The following is a 14,007-nucleotide window of genomic DNA, read 5'->3' as shown; positions in this document are numbered from 1 at the left end:
TGAAAATGCTGCCTTAAAACATGTTGGAAACACCCTCCGAGGTTTCTTTATCCACATGGTAAATAGGTTCTGTTAAAAATAATGTGAGGAGCCCTCAGTATGTGCCAGGCACTGTGTTGCTAAGTGCTTTACCTACATTTAAGAAAAATTAAGTGGCTTTGAAAGTTGACATCGTCATATAGTTTTGTAATTGGAACATGAGCTGTTTGGGTTAAAAATCTTCATGCAAATTCTTACAAACAAATTGAGTGTGGACGTGCAGTGGGTGGTTTTTAAGCTTAAATATCTCAGCTGGATTTAATTACCTTGAGGGATAAGGCTACATGATGGGCCAGTGGTTTACCAAATTATTTTTCATTTTCTGAATCTTGATGTCACTAAAGGTTAATGCATCCTCTTTTCTCTGCTAGAGACCTGAGTTAAAATCCATTTTAGAGCACACGTGTAAATGAATTTGTTGTTGTTTTTCCTCCTTGGGGGCACTTTGGTCATTTCGTGAGGCAGCCTTTCCATTTGGAATTGCCCGCAGCTTGCACCAGGCAGGGGGGCTCTCATAGCAGGCGCGGTCGCCATTCAGCGTGAAAATGAACTGGCAGGCTTCAGAGGGCAGAGCTGGCCCAGGGCCTGTCACTCTTTCATTCCTCGATTCTGTCTTGGTTAACTTAAGGAAACTTATTTGTTGCTGACATTTCATTATTGCACTTCACAAAACAAGTGATGTGTTTGTGGCTAAGCCATTGCATTTTCCTCCCCATCTCAGGCCGCTTTGTATTTGGCAGCTACAAAGCTTTCTGTGTTCACTGTCCACACTCTCCTAAGTGACTGCATATACTGGGATAGATCGGTGATCAACATTTTTGATCACTGATCTTTCATGAGTTCTATTATCTGTTGATTGTTTTTGTATAAATGCTTGATTTTTAAAGTAGTGTTATTAGTTATTGCCTTTACCTGTACAAATGAGGAATATTTAGATGTATAACCAACGCAGGGAGTAGTCATTGCACGTTCATTCTTTCAGGGAGCTTGGTAGGGCTCTTTTCCCTGAGTTCAGCTTGTAGTCAACTCTTCTCCATTACTATTGTTATTATTACTACTACTGCTGCTACTATCATTATTATTATTAGTCTTTGTGTTTCTCTCTTCTTTCTTTCTCCCAAGGAATAGTACCTCTTCACTTTTTTTTTTCTTTAAGAAAAATATGTAAGGTCTTTATACATAGAAAGACATAAATAAAATTTTATGTACATGGATAAATGGGATTATATAATACATACTGTCTTTTTTCCCCCTTTGCAATTCTCACTTTGGTTTCAAAGTGAATTATTCCAAATTCCCTGAATCCCTCGTCTTGTCCATTTGTTGTAGGTATTCTTACACCATTTTTATTCATTCAATCCTTTGTGTCTTAAAATCTCCCAAATTGCACTTTATGCCAAGAGACTCTCCCTTCTCATAGTTTATCTTCTGTTCACCTTTCAAATCCCGTTTCTTCTATCAGACTGAGTCAGTCCAAGGAGAGGTGATGACTGCTGTTGTCTGCTTGTAACATTCATGTAAAAATGCATTTTCTTCTGTGTGTATGTGAACATGAGAAAGAGCTAGAGATGACTGTAAATACACTTGTAGACTTAGGCTTACCAAGCTCTGATTCATGATGGCCATGAGAATTATTAAAAAAATTATGAAGTGTGCTTTTATTGAGTCTTAGTCATAAGAGACTAAGTTTGACTAAAAGTTGATCTAAATCATCAGTATGTGGACATCTTGTGAGGATATAAACATTATAATTATTTCAGTAGGAGGTCATTTTACTTGTGTCCATGGATAGGCAATGTGTGTGGGAATAAATAGTATGTACAGCTTTGCTGAGGTGCTTTAGATGCCTTCATGTTTACCATGATTGTTTTCTTCAGCATTATCTGTCTCCAACGTTAAACCCTTCAAGAGCAGAACTAGGCCTATCCACATTACACTGAAACTCTGAAGTATGCTGATAAAGTTCTCAAACTCTTTTGACAGTATCTTTTATTTTTATTTTTTAAAATTTTATTTATTTTTGGCTGCGTTGGGTCTTCGCTGCTGTGTGTGGGCTTTCTCTAGTTGCAGCGAGCTGGAGCTACTCTTCGTTACGGTGCGCGGGCTTCTCATTGTGGTGGCTTCTCTTGTTGCAGAGCATGGGCTCTAGGGCACATGGGGTTCAGTAGCTGTGGTGCATGAGCTCAGTAGTTGTGGCTTGCGGGCTCTAGAGCCCAGGCTCGGTAGTTGTGGCGCATGGGCTTAGTTGCTCCGCGGCATGTGGGATCTTCCAGGACCAGGGATCAAACCCATGTCCCCTGCATTGGCAGGCGGATTCTTAACCACTGGACCACTGGGGAAGTTCCGACAGTATCTTTTAAAAGATAGCCTTTCTTATTTGTAATATTACTAGATTATTTCATTGTCTTAATCTTTTTTTTTTTTTTTTTTTGCCATTTTCAGGTGTCTGCAGTCGAGTCTTTGGAGGGTCCCCTGCTCCAGGTGGAAGGACTGAGTGACCTTAGGCTGGAGCTTCACAGCAAGAAGATGAACCTCCACTTAGTTCTCATAGACGAGCTGCATCGGCACCTGTACATCAAATCCACTAGCCGAGTTGTGCAGCAGAACAAGGAAAAAGGCAGGATGAGGTTGGTTAAAGAGGCTCTTTGCCACAGTGTCTCGTGGCCATGTAGAATTTTAAGGAATATTGTTTGTTTCCCAGAATATTGTTATAGTTTATTTTACTTCTCTTTTTAACATACTGTCTCTGAAAATGTAAGATAGTTTTATGATACCAAATACTCCACGTTCTGGAGGCTGACATTCAAAGTTTGTTCATTCCCTCACTGCACATTTCTTGTGGTCCTTTTATGTAAAGATACGTAAGAAACATTTACTGTGGGTCTGTAAGTGGATCAGAGAGACCTCTGGCATATCTCAGAAGGAAGAGAAAATAAATCCTTAAATTGGATAGTGAAGTCTGCCTAATTGAGAAATATAGGTGTATGAATATGAAGTTAGAAGACTCTTTGTTACTTAGGGCTGTGTTCAGCTTTGGACAGTCCTCTTTCTGGAGTAGTTTAGGGAAGGTTTAGAGAGAGCATTTTTTTTTTTTTTTATGCCTGGGCTCATTGTAGCACAGTCCTATGTTGAAGGGCCTGGGTGGACTCAGGACATTTATTAGATTAGGAGAGACCTGGTAGGGAATAAGACCAGATGGTAAGACAGTAGAACGTTGGCGTTATTAACATGTATCAGATAGCTGTGCACATCATATGTCCTTCCAACATTCCTTTAAAATAGCCATAAGATTCTTCAGAGGGCAGTTGAGCACTATATACTGTTGATACTTTTTCATCAGGCTATAGATGAGAGGAGCACTGGAAGCAGTGCATGCTGGGAGTGAAGTCTATAAAATCCTATTCTGTTGAAACCAGAATTTCCAACTTTGTGTGTGATGCTTCAGTCTAGTCAGAGACCCTGACAGAGAAAGAAGTTTGCATCTCTTCTCTGCAGATGGGCACTAGAAAAACTTAGGCACACAAATTGAGCTAAGGGTTATGTACCTTAGACGTAACTTCAGCACTGCATCTGAATACAATCTTGTTGGAGAGTAAAGTGGTAGATGGGAGCTGTGCTAAGGAAATAGCTTCCAGAGTGTCTGGTGGTAAATAGTAGATCTAAATAGATTTCTACCCATGCAAGGATTAAAAACAAACAGAATAACCCCACTCCCTTATAAGCCCAAGGGAAAAATACTTATTTTCCCTTATGCTGTAGAATAAGCATTAGGGAAAAAGCATTAAGTTGAGGTCTCAAAGAAGAGCATTTATTTGAAGAAAAAGATTTATAAAGCAAAATAGCAGAAGTTTAGGAGACTTAAGCTCGAGTTTCTCAAAAGATGCAAGATGATGTAGTAGGTTTAGAATTTTCCTAAAAATTATCACCCTTTCCCCTCCAGTTGAGTGGGAGGAGTGTATTTCCTTCTCTTTGAGTTTTGGGCTCTTGCTTTTGCTGATTGTTAGCATGTAACATGAGGGGCTTGAAATTTGCTTGTGCCAGGGAGCATGCCCCGTCATGCCTCTGCCATTGCCATGATGGCGCTGGTCCCAGGAGGAGGAGGAGAGACATGTGAAATCGAGCCATGTTCAGCTGAGCTGCCTAGCCTGAATCAGCCAGTCACAAAAATATGTGCTTATTGTTGAACATGACTGAGATTCTGTGATTGTATGTAGCAAGCATATAGTTTCTATGAAATGATAATGGGGAGCTATATGAATGGGATTGGGAGAAATGCAAAAAGAACTGACTAAAACAGGAACAAAATGTAAGGAAAAACCAAAATGATAATAGGGAAATTAAGTCTTTCTTAAAACATTAGAAGAATTAAATCAGTGATATGAGGGAAAACTTTTCTTATCGTGAAGAAGAAAAACGCAAGATGATAAAAGAAAGATAATGTGAAATGTGGAGAATAGTGATCAATCAAATGATTTTAGGCATTCTACAGAATGACACTAAAATGGTAGTGTTATAGGTTGAATTGTGTCCCCTTAAAATTCATGTATTGAGGTCCTAACTCCCAGTACCTAACTGTGACTAAATTTGGAGATAGGGTCTTTCAATAGGTAAATAAGTTAAAATGAGATCATTAGCATGGGCCCTAATTCAATATGACTGGTGTCCATATAAGAAGAGGAAATTTGGACACACACTTCCGAAGAGGGAAGACCATGTGAAGACGCAGTGATAAGATAGCCGTCTACAAACATAGGAGAGAGGCCTCAGGAGAAACCAACTCTGCCAACAGCTTGAGCCTCCAGAACTGTGAGAAAACAAATTTCTGTTGTTTAAGCTACCCAGTCTGTGGTACTTTGTCATGGCAGCCCTAGCAAACTAATACAGACAGAAATAGTAGCAATAATTATAGTGTAAAGAAAGAAACAGAAAAAAGACCTTGGTCTGCAAATCAAAAGGATTCAAGGTAAACTTAGTGAAAAACTTACTCTTAGATATGATCATGAAGTTTTTTATGAATTTCAAAAACAAATACTGTAAGCACCAAGGAGAAAAATTATGTTACCTGCCCTGACAGATATAGTTATTTGCCCACCGATATCCATTCTCTCCTTTTTTTGTTTTAGATTTATTTAATTCCTTTCTTTCTTTCTCTCTTTTTTTTTTTTCTGTGTCGGGTCTTAGTTGTGGCAAGCGTGATCTTTGTTGAGGCAAGTGGGATCTTTCCTTGCAGTGTGGGTTCTTTGTTGTGGGACGCAGGCTTTCTCTCTAGTTGTGGCATGTGGGTTTTCTGTCTCTAGTTTGCGGCACATGGGCTCTCTTGTTGAGGTGCATGAGCTCAGTAGTTGTGGCGCGCGGGCTTAGTTGCCCCGTGGCATGTGGGATCTTAGTTCCCCAACCACGGATGGAACCTGTGTCCCCTGCATTGGAAGGCGGATTCTTTACCACTGGACCACCAGGGAAGTCTCTCTCCTTCATTTTTAATGACAACTCTTGTTTTGTTCGTGGTGGCCATATGTCCAGCTAAAAGGCTACATTTTCCATCCTCCTGTGTAGCTAAAGGTGATTCGTGAGACTTCTGCTTGCAAGCTGTTGAATCAGGACTCACAGGAAAATTATTTACAGGTGCCATCTAAACTGGTATGGTCACTCTTTTACTCTTCACTTGCCTTCCTTTACTTTCTGTCGAGGGCATGGATTGATGCCATTGTCTTGGACACTAGTGACCTTGAGGATGAAAGCCAAATCGTAAACTTTTTAATGACATGGGGCCTCCATCATGGCTCTGAATGGGTTTGTATCTTTTATACGGGAAAAAGGAAGTCCTTTTGTTTTACTCAGGCCACGGCTATTTGGGTCTTCTGTTTTATATAGTTAAACTTAGTCCTGATAAACAGAAAGGAGTAAAAATCAGGTTCACTGGGATTTGCTGAACATGAAATGCAAGAAGACAGCAGAGCAAAGTCTACAAAGCATTGAATGGGAAAGAATTGGGACCAAAGATTTCTATACCCAGCCAAGTGGACATAGGCAACACAGAGACAAAACAGATATAAATTAACACAAAATGAAAAGCTAGTGTTCTTTTTCTGAGAAAAATACTCAAAAATGAACTATAAGATGTAAACCAAAATCAGCAACTTGAGAACAATAAAGTTGTAGGTGGTTTGAAACTGCTGCCAGGACTGACTACACAGCATTAAATATGTAAATTTGCGTATAAATAACTGAAAAATATTTTTGTAAGATCAAAAATATAAGCTGAAAACTATTTTTGAAAAAGAAGGTCTATGTGGTTGAAGAATACTCTGTAATAGTAAACAGGATTAGATACCTAGTGGGAAGCAACTGCATAGCACGGGGAGATCAGCTCAGTGCTTTGTGACCACCTAGAGGGGTGGGATAGGGAGGGTGGGAGGGAGACGCAAGAGGGAGGAGATATTGGGATATATGTATATGAATAGCTGATTCACTTTGTTATAAAGCAGAAACTAACACACCATTGTAAAGCAATTATACTCCAATAAAGATGTTAAAAAAATAGTAAACAGGATTTATATCACCATATTAAGTTAGTAGAGACTGGGACATTTGGATAAGCAGGAGATGCAAAGGAGTGCTGAATTCTTAAGATGTCAGAAGTTTTGGATATTAATAATTAGAGAAAATGTTTAATTCATTTAATTTTGTGTTTATTAACCTAGATATGTATATTTAAAGATTTTTATATTGAAAAGTCACTAGAGAAGACAGAATCAAATAAAACATATTTTTTATTACAAAGGATGATGTTTTAGCCAACATTCTTGATAGCAAATAGCAGAAATCAGTCCTGGTAATAAAACAAGGAAAGAAATTTAGTGGAAAGTTATCAAGTAGGTCACAGAATCTAAGGAAAGGAAGTCTGTATAATCAGGCTCTAAAACCCTGGAGGGACCAAGGGAGTTGCAGCAGCTGAGCGTACATCATAGACAAACCATAGGAAGGGTCTGGTTGGGTTGCTGCATTATGCCTACAATTGCTGAATTTTTAACTCAAGTGAATGATCTCTAAATGTTGCTGCATCTTGCCTTTATTTCTTCAAGATTCAAAGTCTTGGCTGGAAGCATCCAATTCTTTGAGCTTGAGACATGTCAACTTGTATAGTAGGAAGAAGGGCCAGGCCCTCTTCCCTTTTTGCTTTGACCCAGACCATGGAGAGTGTCTCCAAATACAACGACTGTTCCAATTGTTGGTATCCAAAAACAAACACAAAAACACAGATTTCTACTGAAGGAGAAAACAAAAGAAGTCACGTGAAGGCACTTATACATATAAAGTAGAACAGATATTTTTGAAGTAGAAGTGGGAAACTAGTAGAATTGATAAAAGAAGGATACATGCCTGTATGGAAAAAATAAAAATGGTTTTTGGAGGCTATGAAACAAAACCCGAATAAATGGGGAGACTTTCCATGTTCTTAGCTCATAAAGATGTTAAGTCCCAGTTAAATCTCAGTTGAGATTTTTGGAACTGTCAAATCTGTAGTTCACATGGAAGAATAAATGTGTAAGGATTGTTTAAAAAAAAATTGAGAAGGGAGATTATAAGGCATTTCCTTATCTAATATTAAAGTATATTATAAGCTACTTTAATCAAAACAGTACAGACATGCAAACACAAAATCAGATTGTTGGAAGGAAATAGAATTTAGAAACAGACCCCAGGATATATGAAACTTCAATATTTTAAAACAGTAGTTCAGTGAAGTGAATGAAGGCTGTTTAGTAATTTGTGTTGATACAATCAGCTGTGTGAAGAAAAGAAATTTAGCTGCCTACCTGTTATTATGTACAAAAAATTCTAACTTGGTTTAAAAAAAATCACATGATGCAACTTTATTAGCATTAGGAAAAAATAGGAGAATATGTATGTGGGAGGCTTTCTAGGTCCACATCCTACAAAAATAGTACCATTTCATAAAAATACATGTAACAGGATGTTGAGTGGAACATTTTGGGCAGAACAACAAAAATACACAAGCCCAATATTCAAGAGGACTATGGTTAAATGAATTATGGTGTATCCATGCTGTGTAATACTAGACATTAAAACGAATGAGAAAGATTTCTTAGTGCTGATAGGAAAAGATTTCCAAGGTGTATTCTTGGGTTCAAAAAAGCCAGGTGAAAAACAGCATGTATGTTATGAATCTATTTGTGTAAGAATTGAAAGAATATATACTTAAATATATATGCTTTATATATAGATGTAAAAATTTGTGTGTGTGTAAATGATTTCTTAGAAGGATAATGCTGAAAAACAATGATAAAAGTAATTACCTATGGGAAATGGAAATGGGGTGGCAGGGAATAGAAAAGAAGGACTTATTTCATACCTGCTGTACTGGGAATGTATTCACCAGGAGCATGTATTATTACTTTAATAATAATACTATTGATAATACATTTTAAAAAAATTATTATTTATTTTTGGCTGTGTTGCGTCTTCGTTTCTGTGCGAGGGCTTTCTCTAGTTGTGGCAAGCGGGGGCCACTCCTCATCGTGGTGTGCGGGCCTCACTGTCGTGGCCTCTCTTGTTGCGGAGCACAGGCTCCAGACGTGCAGGCTCAGTAATTGTGGCTCATGGGCCTAGTTGCTCCGCAGCATGTGGGATCCTCCCAGACCAGGGCCCGAACCTGCGTCCCCTGCATTAGCAGGCAGACTCCCAACCACTGCGCCACCAGGGAAGCCCTGGTAATACTTTTGAAGATAACTTTTAATGAAATGGCAACATGTTTACTGTTAAAAGGAAAACCTAGGGTTTAATATTCTATACAGGGTGATCCAAAGAATGTTGAAAAGCATGTGTACATTTTTGTGTGTATGCATGAGTAGGGGTGTGTGTGCGTGTGTGTGTGTAGGGATGGACAGACTCCTTTCTGTTAAATGTTTTGAAAGACATTATACTATAATTATATTAGATTATTTTCATTTTCTTTATATTTTCAAAAAAGAACATTTAATACCTTTATAAGCAGATAAAATCAATAAAAAATTATTTTAAAAACGGTTAATCCTTTTACTTGTTGCATGCATCCTGGTTTAATACTTGATCACCCCATTGTATTTCTTGCTCCCTAACTAATTTTTTCTTTTTATGTATGTCTTGTCTTCTTTTTGTTATGTTTCAGTGCTTCCCCTCGCCCTCCTGCTTTGCTTAGGTTTTAGCTTCACCTTATCTCGTATTGCATGTCTTCACTCTTGGTTTATCATTTGAGACCATGACTGTTTTTGACTTTTCTACCCTCTGAATCATTATTCTTTCTGTACGTTCAGGCAGATCTTAGAACTATAGAGAATTACTGTGCCAGACATTCCTGATTCATTATTCTGTTACATTTTCTTACGAAGGGCATATTATATTTGACAGACACTTCTCAGCTGAGTTTGATTTGACAAACTATGAGCACTTGCTCTTTGACAGGTCCTGTGCCAGCTGTTGGGGTTATAGGGTGAATATATTAGTTATTAGATTTACAACTTAAAGTTCAACTCACCTCTGTTAAGTTTCAGTTTGACTAAAGTCAACCAAATGACCTGCTGCTGTGAATTTTGGGCAGAGTTGGACATATTTATTATTAAGTGAAGGAATAGAAATAAGTTATAATTAAAATGCAAATATTTAATAAGCTGTTAGCACTTCTAACCCTTCTTAAAAAAAAAAACTTCATGGCCTGAAATATTGAAATCAGACACATTTTGAAGTAGATCCTTCCTAGTTGGATGAGTGTTGAATGGTCAGAAAGTCCTAGGAGTTACGGTGGTGGGGGGTTGTTTTTGGTATGGTTAAATTTGCTTTATAGTTTTCCTGTCTGCCACCATGTGGTTATTAAATAGCAAACCACTCAATTACAAGATACAATTACTGATTTTGGGGGGCCTGTCTTATACTGGGAAGGATTTTATGTGCATCACCTGTCTTTTTCAACTCGGCTGTGAATGATTCTGAAAGGATTTAAAATAAAAATTTGTAATCATAGATCTTTAAGAAGAAAAATAATTTCTATCAGTATTTCTTTGAAATAAAGCTGTTCAGAGGATTCGTACTAATTAGAAACTCAAAGAACAATCTAATTTTTTTTGTGGTAACATTGGTTTATACATTGTATTCAATATAAGTTTCACGTGTGCAACATTATCTTTTGACTTCTGTATACACTACAGCCTACAGCCTGCTCACCACCAAAAAATTATTATCCATCACCCTTCAGTTGACCCACTTTACCTCTTTCGCCTTCCTCCCATTCCTCTTCCCCCTGGTAACCACTACTCTGTTCTCTGTATTAGTGTTATTTGTTTTGTTCTGGTTTGCTCACTTATTTTGTTTGTGTTTGGTTTTTATATTCCATACATGAGTGAAATCCTAGAGTTGTCTTTTTTTGTTTTATTTATTTCACTTATCCTAATGCCCTCAATGTCCATCCATACTGTTGCAAATGAGGAAGACTTCATATTTTTTATGGCTGAGTAGTATTCCTGTGTGTGTGTGTGTGTGTGTGTGTGTGTGTGTGTGTGTGTATCACATCTTCTTTATCCATTTACCTGTTGATGGGCACTGAGGTTGTTTCCGTATCTTCACCACTGTAAATAGTGCTGCTATGAACATAGGATGCATGTATCTTTTCGAATTAGTGTTTTTGTATTCTTCGGATAAATACTCAGAAGTGGAGTAGCTGGGTCATATGGTAATTCTAGTTTTAATTTTTCCAGGAATCTCTGTACTTCTTTCTGTAGTGGTGCACCAATTTACATTCCCACTAACAGTGTATGAGGGTTCCCTTTTTTCCACATTTTCTCCAAATTTGTTATTTCTTTCCTTTTAAGAACAATCTAGTTTTGATTTTATTTTATTTTTCTCAAAAATACTTCCTCTGAGAGATTCAAAACCCTTTGAAGGTATTAATTAATACTTCTTAACTTTATTTCTGATGTATGTATTTCTTTATTTCAACTTTTCTCTCTTCTGAAATGGAAACTAAGGTATGTGATATTCTATAGTAGCAGGTACCTTTCTGTTGAGTTTCACGTCTGAGGTAACTACATGAGTGGGTGTGCCCCCTGTCTCTTGAACTCTTAAGACTAAGTCCTTCTATAAAAGAACAAGAGAAAAACCAGAAGTCATTTCCAGAGTTACTTGCCTTTGGGTTAGTGTTCACAAAGGAGAAAATTGAAGCCCAAGGGAAAATTTTAGAAAGAGAAAAGAGTCTATGCAAATAGTTTTACAGTAAATTGACTTTCTAAGAGTTTATTGATGGAGTTTGAGGGCCCTTCTGGCTCTGATAATAAAGTCAGCAGGTTATGTTTTTTCAGAGTTAAAATGGCAAGCCATTTATCACCCTATATTTAACTGAAATACATGTTTAGGTTGAAACTGGGTGTAGGTTTTAATCAAAAGTGAATCATGTGCACATCTGTATTTATAGAAGTGTGTATTATATTTACAGATATACATAGCACTGTGCACACACATCTGTACTAACTGCTGCCTCATTTACAGCCTTGGCGGGCAGTATTCCAGCTATGTACCTGAATTTCCTGCTAATGGATACCATCATTTATTAATGCTTTAAAAATAACTCCTCCACTTCTGTTATGGATATATTTATTAAATTTATCAAATCTTTTTTCTATCATGTAAAATTGAAATTAACTTCTTCCTAATTATTCAGTAACAGCACTGTAAACATCGGTGGTTATCCTTTGTCTCTTTGGACATGTGTATCCAGAGGCTGGGGAGATGTGTAGAGCTAGTCTTCCACCTGTGAGTAAAATGCAGGTAGAAGAAGGAGAGGTGGCTGAGGAGAAAAATGAGAATACAACAGTAGTCAGTATAGAAAAGATGAACGGGTAAATCTGATCAAATTGATTTTATGATTAGACTATTGTAGCCAGTCAGTGGATTTGAAGGCTCTTTTGGGTTTTCTTAAGATAGTGTAGGCAAATAGGAACTTACAGCTTTATATTGGAGGAAGAGAGTCACTGGAACTATGTCAGTTCAGATCCTGGGAAATGCTATTGCTGTTACTTTTATGTCTCATTCCTCACTCGAGGTTTCGCGTTAGTCTGCAAATGATTCCATCACTTGGAAATGCATGAAGTTGGGTATACCTCATATCTTACTCATACTTGGATGCTCGGCGCTGAGCGAAGTGCCAAGCACATAACAGAGGCTGAGACTTGTTTGAGTAATGCTTCCCCCTTCCCTGTAGTAAGTGAAAAGGGAGAAGCTAATGACTGCCATAGTTAACCTCCGGGCCTAGGACAGTGGCTGTAAACATTAACACTAGATAAAAATAACACCTTGAAAGATAATTTTGCCTTTTAACCTAAAGTTTGTTTTTCAAAGTTTTCTGAAACATGTTTTTTTTTTTTTTAATTAGCTTAGAAATATACATGTACCTTGCATGTGGAAGTTTCAAAGGAGTGGTGGGAGGGAGATGGGGATATATCACTTAGGGGGTCAATGTTCAAACTTCCACACGTTTTTTTCTCCCATTTGGGGGAAGGTTTCTTGAAGGTGTAGTCTTGTTCCTGCTCCCCTCTGTCTGCCCTCCCTTTACAGCCCACTTTGAGAATCACTTCCGTGGTAGCCATTCTTACTGGTGATGTTATTGGGACTGGAAGGAGGTGAGAACTATGGCTTTGACCTGTCTATCCTTGGAACATGAGTTCGAGAAGCCTTTCTGTTAGAGATGCAGTGTGATTAGATGATTCAGTTTCTTCAGGGTAGGGCACAGGTGTTATTTGCCTTGGCACTGCCTACATTCTTGGACTTAACAGATGCCTGTAAATGGGAATTATCTTGAAAATTGGTTTTTTATAGTCTTTGTGTCATTTAAAGCTAATGTGTTTATTTTGGAGACTCCAAAGTTAATTATTAAGATGAGTTGCTAGGCCTTTTTGGAAAAGGTGAAATGGGTAATCAAATACTGAATTAACCTGTTTGTGATTCCTTAAATCATCTTTTATAAACCTGATTCTCAACTTGATGAAATTTATGAATCTTTTTTTTAAAGGAAACTAAGTGCAGTGAACTCCCAGTATATGTCAAAAAAAAAAAAAAAAAAGGTCCAGCTTGAAAGACACAAGTTAATCTAGGCTTAACTTTCATTCAGTTATCATGGTAAGGTGTTACTTGATCTTTCTTTGCTGATAAAATAATTTTAATATAGAAACAAAGGGGGTAATGAAGCGTGTGGCAGAATTTGGTTATAAGGTGGTCATCAGATGATCAGAATATACTTAAACTATTTTTTAAACCTAGTATTGTAATAAAAAGATAAATATGTAAATATTGATATTTGGAATCCTTCAAATACATTTTTATTCCCCTGTATGTGACCAACACCTTACTTGAAGTAGACTTGAGATATTTGAAGTCAGAGTATAAAGAGGGTTCATGACAAAAGGAAAGCAATAAAGGATGGGCATGTTTTTGGACTTAAGTTGATTTTGGAGAAAGCGCTAAGTAACTACTGCTACTTTCCCCCTTCAGCTCCCTCGTGAAAGATGCTTCTCCTGTTCCTCTGCTTGATGTTACAAACGTTCCTACTCCTCGAAAATTCCTCGATACCTCTCAGTATTCTACTCCTGGAAGCTCAAGTGGTAAGTATTTAATTCTTCAGCCACTCAACTTCTTTTTGGTGGGCTGCGGTTCCTGGGCCCAGGCCTGGGGAAGCCTTCGCGGCCAGGGTTGGGAGGGCCTGAGGTTACCGCCTTGGAGCCTGTGATCAGCCCTTTGCTGCCCTCAGAGGGAAGAAGATAGAAGATGATTGGTTGGGCCTATTGCATTATCAGTTTTAAAAACTGTCAGCTGAAGCTGGCCTGTCTGCCTACTCCAGCTGTGTTTTGTTTGACCAGCACTGCTTGTTTTTCTGAAGTTGAATTTGAATGCTTTTTTTTTTTTTTTTTTTTTTTTTTTTTTTTTTTT

General features: G+C 37.8%; 1 protein-coding gene across 1 annotated transcript in view; it reads left to right on the top strand.

Annotated features, from left to right (window-relative positions):
• The window catches only part of EXOC4 (exocyst complex component 4), an 837,065-nt gene that overhangs the window by 53,424 nt on the left and 769,634 nt on the right, over window positions 1-14,007 (top strand). The window contains exons 4-5 of the mRNA XM_027101893.1: window positions 2,482-2,666; window positions 13,573-13,682. Of these exons, the coding sequence (XP_026957694.1) occupies window positions 2,482-2,666; window positions 13,573-13,682 (295 nt within the window). The remainder of the gene's footprint in view (window positions 1-2,481; window positions 2,667-13,572; window positions 13,683-14,007) is intronic.

The sequence above is a fragment of the Aethalodelphis obliquidens genome, unplaced genomic scaffold (assembly GCF_003676395.1).
Source record: "Aethalodelphis obliquidens isolate GAN/ISIS:26980383/991018 unplaced genomic scaffold, ASM367639v1 scaffold5, whole genome shotgun sequence".
Classification (NCBI taxonomy): domain Eukaryota; kingdom Metazoa; phylum Chordata; class Mammalia; order Artiodactyla; family Delphinidae; genus Aethalodelphis; species Aethalodelphis obliquidens.
The sequence above is the reverse complement of the archived record's forward strand: the minus strand, read 5'-3'. Positions and strand labels throughout refer to the sequence as shown.